A 9,475-nucleotide genomic window follows, 5' to 3' on the forward strand; every position below is an offset into this window, starting at 1 on the left:
CTCACATGAACGCGCAACTTCAAAGGTAAGGGGGAAGATAAGGGGCAAGGGGAAGAATTGAGATTGGGCCTTAGTCTTGCTGATCCGACATAAACCCGCAGTGAAAAAGCACTGAGGGGAGGCAAACAGTAGGCCCTACTTCTCTCTCAGTGAAGTGGCCGTGCGAGAGCCTGAAACTGGAATTTTAATTGAAACGTAAAATGTAAATAATGGGAGACCAATACCGGAGCTAAAAAGCTATGCTTCAAACGACCGGACAGAAAATACCGCGATCAACTAGTCACAGTTAAAGCCAAATTGCTTTTGAAAAATGTTGAAACCTCATGAATAGATTTGGCTTTGGACGAATAGTGAAGAGTAAATATTAGCATGAGCAATATTCACTAACATTACATTCAGGGGCGGCCTTTCCTACAGGGGGTATAGGCGGTCGCCTAGGGCGTCACTCATACCCCGTTTCCAGCAAGGCCGGGCCGGTGCCGGAGCTGGAGCCGGAGCTGGAGCCGGAGCTGGAGCCGGTTCCAGCACCAAAACTGAACGTTATGGAATCTTGTGACATGTTATTTTGGTTACAATGGTGAGTTATTCACGAGTGGTCTTCTCCCAGCGAGAGGGCAAATTAATTTCGATAAAACTTAAATTATGTTTAACTTTTTAATACCATGTAGTACCATACGACCTAAAGTAAAGTTATGTTTACTTGGCCATGGGTTTCTATATTTCCTCACGTAGATCAGACGAGTGGCAATGCAGTTCATGACGGGAGTTGACTAGCTACTACACTGATATATACTAACCAGTTGCCATAACAACTGTGGCAGTACCTTACAGCAGCTAGTGCTAGTTAGCATTTTTCGTTTTCAAGTGGACCATCTTCTACAGTACACACAATACAAAACCACCACTACATCACGGTCTCAGTTAATGATGCAACTACAGGTTTTCTACGAGCAGGCAATGCAGCTCATGATGGGAGTTGACTAGCATAACAACTGTAGTAGTACCTCACGACAGCTAGCAGCTGATAATTTCAAGTGTAATATCACACAAAAACAACAAGCCAGAAAAAAACGTTCATGACTTCGGGAATTTCCCCAGAAACTCGTGGAGTAAATAAGAAAAGATGTATGCCTACCGTATCATTGAACGTTTTCCTACTCCCTGTTTCATAGTTTAAATAATTTTACAGAGGCGGGTATATAAAAAATGATATGTCCATTTATTCTACATTATACAAAAAAATACATGATTAAAATAGGGGCGCACATTTTAAGTCAATAGCCAGTGCAACAACACTACAAATATCTTACTCATTGCATAGCACACGGCAAACACGGCAACTTGTCAACAAGTGAGGGATACTGGTGAAAATCCAAGTGTTGTATTGTCAATTTAAGTGAATGGATTGAATGTATAATCTTGCTAGTCAGCAAACGCTAGCTAGCCAGTGACTTATGACGTTCCTTGTTATTGCCATTCAGTCCAAACATCAGTTCAAGTTCAGCTGTAGAACTGTTAAGAATAGGGTCATGATTTTCAGTTGAAATAAAAAAGAATTTTCCGTTTCATATTTTGGTGAATTCCATTTTATTCCGTTTCGGCTAATTTTGTTCAGGTAGATTGATGGCTTTAAATGAGTGAATAATATGTGCCACAAGTGACCCAGACCTTCTAAGATTTATGTTTGCCAGCCATCAACAGATCAGAAGACTAATAAAGCATTATTTGCAGGCGATTGGGAAGATGACGTGTGTTTGTCCATAAACGTTGATACAGGGTTGAAGAGTATGAACAGGGGGGCGTGGCCGAAGCGTAGTTCAGCACAGGCGTGACATTTTCTCAGTGATTAAGTCCTTGAAAAAATGTTGTTCATCGTTGCGATCGTTATTGTGTTGATGTGAAATAAATGCAGTCTTACAGGGGGAAATAGCGTTTGAAAGTTCCGTTTTCGTGGGGGGGGGGTGGCAATGGAGTGAATGATTGAAGCTTGCCTAGGAGCGCCAAATGTGCTTGGGCCGTCCCTGATTACATAAATATCAGAGTGAGCCCTTGCTTTGTCAATTTCCCATTATTTCTCTTAGGATTGTTTATATCTACTTAACATCAAACAAGTGGTTGTAATCACTTTGAACCCAAGACGGTGATGGTCTGTGTTTCCTGGTTGTTACTGGTTATCGAATTACTGTGCTAGCTAAGGAAGCATTTAATAACCTTAGCATAAACAATTTAAATGGGAGAGTTACATTTGCATGAAATGATAGCTAGTTATCTAGCTGATGATATAGTTTGTTCGATTTAACTCATACAATTATAATAGGCAAAGAGAGATACCCCAGTAGAGTAAAGCTCTTGTCACACTGAGTGCATTGGTATGGCCTCTATCCTATGTGAATGAGTTGATGTTGTTTGAGAACTCTCTTGTGAGTAAAACTGTTGCCACACTGAGTGCAGTGGTATGGCCTCTCTCCTGTGTGAGTGCGCTGGTGTCTTTTGAGATTTCCCTCTTGAGTAAAACTTTTGCTACACTGAGTGCATTGATAAGGCTTCTCTCCTGTGTGAACGCTCTGATGAAGAATGAGATTTAGTCCCTTAGTAAAGGTCTTGCCACACTGAGTGCAGTGCTAAGGCCTCTTTCCTGTGTGAACGCGTTGGTGTCGTTTAAGATCTCCCTTTAGACTAAAACTCTTGCCACACTGAGTACAGTGGTACGGCCTCTCTACTGTGTGAACGCGCTGGTGAAGTTTGAGATTTCCCCCATTAGTAAAGGTCTTGCCACACTGAGTACAATGGTACGGCCTCTCTCCTGTGTGAGTGCGCTGGTGTCTTTTGAGATTTCCCTCTTGAGTAAAACTTTTGCTACACTGAGTGCATTGATGAGGCTTCTCTCCTGTGTGAACGCGCTGATGAAGAATGAGATTTAGCCCCTTAGTAAAGGTCTTGCCACACTGAGCGCAGTGGTGCGGCCTCTTTCCTGTGTGAACGCGTTGGTGTTGTTTAAGATCTCCCTTTAGACTAAAACTCTTGCCACACTGAGTACAGTGGTACGGCCTCTCTACTGGGTGAACGCGCTGGTGAAGTTTGAGATTTCCCCCATTAGTAAAGGTCTTGCCACACTGAGTACAGTGGTACGGCTTCTCTCCTGTGTGAGTGCGCTGGTGTCTTTTGAGATTTCCCTCTTGAGTAAAACTTTTGCTACACTGAGTGCATTGATAAGGCTTCTCTCCTGTGTGAACGCGCTGATGAAGAATGAGATTTAGCCCCTTAGTAAAGGTCTTGCCACACTGAGTGCAGTGGTAAGGCCTCTTTCCTGTGTGAACGCGTTGGTGTTGTTTAAGATCTCCCTTGAGACTAAAACTCTTGCCACACTGAGTACAGTGGTACGGCCTCTCTACTGTGTGAGTGCGCTGGTGAAGTTTGAGATTTCCCCCATTAGAAAAGCTCTTGCCACACTGAGTGCAGTGGTACGGCCTCTCTCCTGTGTGAACGCGCTGATGAATTTTGAGATTTCCCTTTCGAGTAAAGCTCTTGCCACACAGGGTGCAGCAGTAAGGCCTCCTCCCTGTGTGAGTATATTGATGAAGCCTGTAATGAGACCTAAAGTGGAAGGTTTTGCTACACACAGAACAGGAGTAGTGTTTTGATTTATCTGTCTCTGTTCCCAAGATGGAGGGGGATGCTGGGAACTCCGGGGATGAGGGAGATGATCCTTTTCCTGTTTAAAAAAAAAAAAAAAGATAATCAAATGAGAAGAAACACACATAAACACCAACAACCTTCTTACATCAAGTTATCAATGGAGAACTGCTGTATGAAAACTATGCTGTAGTACTGAATCTCTTATGGGTCTCGGGCTGAATGGGTTTTTATTAGTGCTGTCATTTTAACGCCGTTAATTTTTTTATCGCGCGATTAACGCGATGTAAAAAAAAAATATATTTATTTTTTCCCTCCCAAACTTTGTAGTAGGCTAACGTCACGTTTGAGTGAATGATGAGCGCGATACAACGAAATGGATGATAAAAAGCTTCTGAATAGAAAGTTTACCTTTAAAAGTTGTGTTGTGCAAAAGAAGCGAGCTTCACTGTTGTCTGAAAATGTCAACAGGCAGCTGGCAGCAAAAAATATTAAGCCATGGTTTAACTGCACTATAGGCTGAGTCCATGTTTATCTTAAATGTGCACTTTATAATTGTATTTTGTACCGCCCTGTTTGGCAATGTTGTTTTTCAATAAAATAAAACATTGCTTAAAGCAAGCCAATCCACTTTTCCATGTTGATAACAGCATTAAAATAAAATAAAAATGAAGGAAAAAAAATAATTGAAGGGGCATTTAGAATAGATAAAATTTGTGATCGCGATTCATTTTAAGTAATTTAATCGCGATTAATTTTGAGTTAACTATGACAAAAATGCGATTAATCGCGATTAAATATTTTAATCGTTTGACAGCACTAGTTTTTATAGGTGTGTGTGTGTGTGTGTGTGTGTGTGTGTGTGTGTGTGTGTCTGATCTCTTACGGGTTTCTGGCTGTTCTGTATGGTTCTCTTCGTCCTTTCCTTGCTGTCCTTGTGTCCTGTAGTAGTCCACCAAGATCACTGACACACTCTCTAACCGGGCCAGAGACACGTGGTCTGTAGAGGAGCTGGATTTGCCCTCCTGTCCCTAAAACACATGGAGGAAGGGAGAAATAGAAGTTGTCAGTGAATAAGGTACACCTAGCGAAAACGAATGCAGTCTAATAAAACAGCTGTTAGCTTAAGCTTTGTTAGCATTTAGTATTTACAAAAAATACTTCACTGTACCTGCATAGGTTCAGTTTTTATGTCTTCCCACATTGGATAGTGGGTCTGTTCTGTCCCAGGGTCAACTCTGTCTGCAAAAACAGAAAAGTAGACACTTACATTTGCAGTTATTTAATCATACTGTAATCTGCTTACAAAACAGAACATGCTAACGCTAATCACACCTAACCCACATCATCTGACATGCTAATGCTGATAACACTAAAACTAAACATTATGGATTTGTAACTGGAAGTCCTGCCCTGTATTGTAAAGAACTTATCTCTGACTTTTTGCCTCCACACACACACACACACAAAATATATACGGTTTGTGTGTGTGTGTGTGTGTGTGTCTGTCTGTCTGTCTGTCTGTCTGTCTGTCTGTCTGTCTGTCTGTCTGTCTGTCTGTCTGTCTGTCTGTCTGTCTGTCTGTGGGCGCACGTGCATGCGTGCGTGAGTGAGTGTGTGAGTGTGTGAGAGTGTGAGAGTGTGAGAGTGTGAGAGTGTGAGAGTGTGAGTGTGTGTTTGTAACTTTTTCCGCCCCTCACCAGGCTGACTGTACTCATATCCATCATCTGCATATTCTTCTTTAATCGCAGAAACTGGAGAATCGACTGAGACCAGTGTGTGAGACGAGAGCAGCCGACTTTCAGCACTGGATGAGACAGGCGGACTATGATGAGAAGATAAGACCATCGGACTCTGGGTTTCGGACGAGACCATAGGACTCTGGGCTTCAGACGAGACCATCAGACTCTGGGCTTTAGACGAGACCATCAGACTCTGGGCTTCAGACGAGACCATCAGACTCTGGGCTTCAGACGAGACCATCAGACTCTGGGCTTCAGACGAGACCATCAGACTCTGGGCTTCAGACGAGACCATCAGACTCTGGGCTTCAGACGAGACCATCAGACTCTGGGCTTCAGACGAGACCATCAGACTCTGGGCTTCAGACGAGACCAGTGCTTCTGACCAGACCAGAGACTCCTGGGCTATTGTCAGCTGGTCTGATTGGAGAGGTGAGATGTCACTCTTCATTTGCTGAAAAACACATATCAGACGTAAGAATATGTTTGTGTGTGCGCGTACGTGTGTGAGTGTGTGTGTGAGTGCGTGCATGTTTGAAAACTTCAAAAACTTTACATTTTACATCTCTCTTTACATTTCACTTTTTTAAACTCACATTTTAAACTATTTTTTAATTCTTTAAAGTCTCCATAAAAAAAATGAATGGTTAGAGCAAAAACCAGAGAACATTTGGAGAATTCCATAAATCAATGGGTACTAGCATTATAATAAGAATAGGCCGTTAATACGAATAAAAATAAGAGGGTATTTGTTCATACATCTCTTGCTGCATGAGGACTTATTTATGTATTTATTAGTGCTGTCAGTTTAACGCAAACCCATTTTAACGCCGTTAATTTTTTTATCGCGCGATTAACGCGATGTAAAAAAAAAAAATGTCAACAGGCAGCTGGCAGCAAAAATTATTAAGCCATGGTTTAACTGCACTATAGGCTGAGTCCATGTTTATCTTAAATGTGCACTTTATAATTTTATTTTGTACCGCCCTGTTTGGCAATGTTGTTTTTCAATAAAATAAAACATTGCTTAAAGCAAGCCAATCCACTTTTCCATGTTGATAACAGCATTAAAATAAAATAAAAATGATGGAAAAAAAATAATTGAAGGGGCATTTAGAATAGATAAAATTTGCGATCGCGATTAATTTCAAGTAATTGAATCGCGATTAATTTTGAGTTAACTATGACAAAAATGCGATTAATCGCGATTAAATATTTTAATCGTTTGACAGCACTAGTATTTATGCATGTGCGTGTGTGTGTGCGTGTGTGCGTGTGTGCGTGTGTGCGTGCGTCTCAACCTTGAACTGGCTTTCCCCATCCTGCACCGACTCATTCACATCCTGAATTGTCCTAAATGGATCAGAGATCGCAGGGGTCAGAGTTCAAAAGTCAAATGTTCTAGGATGATAGTCAAAGTTCATCGTAAAGAACACTCGAACTAGAGAGCTCCATTGTGTCTGTGTCTGTGTCTGTGTCTGTGTCTGTGTCTGTGTCTGTGTCTGTGTCTGTGTCTGTGTCTGTGTCTGTGTCTGTGTGTACCTATGATTGCTCTGCTGTCTTCGCAGCTGTTGATGCAGGTCCATTAGTTCATTCTTCAGGAAAGCCACAGTCTGTATAAACAGACACACGTTAACTACAAATTCATACACAAACACACACATAAAATCACACACACATTTACCACACCCACCCACACACACACACCTTGTTTGCTTGTCTCAGTGAGGTGCCTTTTTCTTATGACACACAAAAACACACACACACACACACACACACACACACACACACACACACACACACACACACACACACACACACACACACACACACACAAACGGTTGGCTTGTGACAGTGATTTGTCTTTTCCATAGTTACACACACACACACACACACACACACACACACACACACCTGGGTGGCTGGTGACAGTGAGTTGTCTTTTTCCTCCAGGTGTTTCTGTAGTTCATCGTTTTTCAACTTCAGCTGTCGGTTTGACTCCGCCTGCTCCGCCAGAATCCGCCCTGTCTCCACCTCCCTCTCTTCTAGTCGACGAATCAACACGCAGAGCTCCTGGTTCCTACCTACTTCATGCTGACAAACACACACACATCAAATACACACACAAGCATGTTAACATAGGCAAACACACACACACACATCAAACACACACACAAGCATGTTAACATAGACAAACACACCACACCTGGTTCCTTCCTCTATGCTGACAAACACACACACACACACAAACACACACAACACATGACAAACACACACAGACATAAAGATACAATGTCTTAAATGTTCTACGTGTGTGTGTGTGTGTGTGTGTGTGTGTATTACCTGTAATGCTTGTGTTATGATTTGAGTGGCCTTCTCCAGGTCGATGCAGGCTTGCTTGTGAACCATCATGTCCATATGCCGAGTAATTTCATCTATCTACACACACATAAAAACAGAGATACACACACACACACACACACACACACACACACACACACACACACACAAACACACACAAACACTTGAAGTGCTGTTCAGATTCTGATGAAAATCAAGCAAATAGACAGATGTTCACAAACTGAATTTAAAGACTAAAGTAAAACTTGTCGGCAATTTTTCAATATGCTAGAAGATGAGATTCAATCAGCAATTGTGATGGATCAAAAATCGTTATTGAGTTAATGCATTTATGCCCTATGAAAGAGGTAGCTTCACAAGGTTTGATCTGCTCGTCTGTGACTAGACAAATTAAAATCAGACAGCTCTTCAAAGCCACGTTAGCACACGTGTAATTCCTGTCTATCTTACATGGCAAATCTGCAAACTGAATAATTAAATGCACAATTCTTTAACGGCCAATAACTTGAGACCCATTACTATTAAACAATACTGAGGTGGAAAAAGGCTCTTAATCAATATAACTCAAAAGACAACCTCTCTAATTAAATGAGAAAACACATGCATTCTTAAAAAGGGAGAAGGCGAATCTACTCACGGTGCCATCAAATCCGAATAAACCGCTAACGTTAACATACCGTTTCTCCCTCTGACTCCAACAGCAGCGTGCTTCGGGCAGCGGACAAAAGCACACTCAACACAACTTTCCCTGCTGAAGACCTTGAGAGCTACCATCAGCAATCATCTGGTATGACCAAGTTTACGATATCCAAGTAGTTCGTAAGCTGCAGACTGAAGGAAACGATGATTGAGGCGGTTAGTATTCTAAAACATTTGCTGAAGATATGAAGATTTGTTTTGCTGCTCTTGTTTATCAGGAGAGCAGCGTTTCTTCTTCAGCGATGAAAGCTTTCGACGGATTGAGTCAAGCCGAGTCCTTCCGCCCTCTAGCGGGCTGGATGGGAATGAAGACAATCAAAGTTTTCTGAAGCTTGAACATTTTTTCCATTTGTCTATGAAAGCAACCCATAGTTTAACATTTTTCAACACCCCTGTTCAATCACTCTGTTGTTACCTTTAGGTAACATCAAGGGCGTCAGCACCAATTTGAAAGTGGGGGGGACATTTTTCAGCGGGGGGTCTGGGGGTTCTCCCCCAGAACATTTTGAAAAACGTAGATGCAATTTCCCGCATTCTGGTGCATTTTACCATGTTATTAGATAGAAAAAGATCTTTCATTGTTTTCCCTTGGAGTCAAACTGGAGTTTAACTGACCACCTCATTAAAGTATGACTGTTCAGGTCAGAAATGGCCAAATGTGTATTGAAACCCATAGTCTTTAAGGATGGAAGCTGCCAGAAGTAAACAGTTAACGTAGGGGAAATAGTTTTCATACATGGCAAAGATTGACAGCATGCCCAGCACACCAATGTTCATTTTATTAATTGTGGCATTGACATCATCTTTCGTGTGTGAGTCAAAGAGAGGTATACAAGTGAGTGACACATTAAAAAAAATCTTCTTTGGTGAGTGCGTGTTTAGTCGCTGCTGTCGTTAGAAAAACTCCCATTAGCTAGCTAACGTTAACGCCAGATTAGCTCGCTGTTGTTATGGGAAAAAAAATACGATTATAGCCAGATAATGTCCATTGTGTGGTCCTTAATTGTCCACTACAGGTAAAACTTGGGCAACTCTGACTT

General features: G+C 41.8%; 1 protein-coding gene across 1 annotated transcript; it reads right to left on the reverse strand.

Annotated features, from left to right (window-relative positions):
• Positions 1 to 442: 442 nt before the first annotated feature.
• Positions 443 to 8,523, reverse strand: LOC308369941 (uncharacterized protein; the record flags this gene model as incomplete). Its single annotated transcript, XM_080844503.1, has 10 exons — positions 8,414 to 8,523; positions 7,719 to 7,814; positions 7,290 to 7,469; positions 6,918 to 6,988; positions 6,677 to 6,728; positions 5,334 to 5,829; positions 4,805 to 4,875; positions 4,520 to 4,664; positions 3,595 to 3,712; positions 443 to 533 (listed from the first exon to the last, which is right to left on the reverse strand). Exons 2-10 carry the CDS (start codon positions 7,791 to 7,793, stop codon positions 443 to 445), a joined length of 1,299 nt encoding a protein of 432 aa, XP_080700629.1. The 5' UTR covers positions 7,794 to 7,814; positions 8,414 to 8,523.
• Positions 8,524 to 9,475: the final 952 nt, after the last annotated feature.

This window comes from Sprattus sprattus (assembly GCF_963457725.1).
Source record: "Sprattus sprattus genome assembly, chromosome: 9".
NCBI classification, from domain to species: domain Eukaryota; kingdom Metazoa; phylum Chordata; class Actinopteri; order Clupeiformes; family Clupeidae; genus Sprattus; species Sprattus sprattus.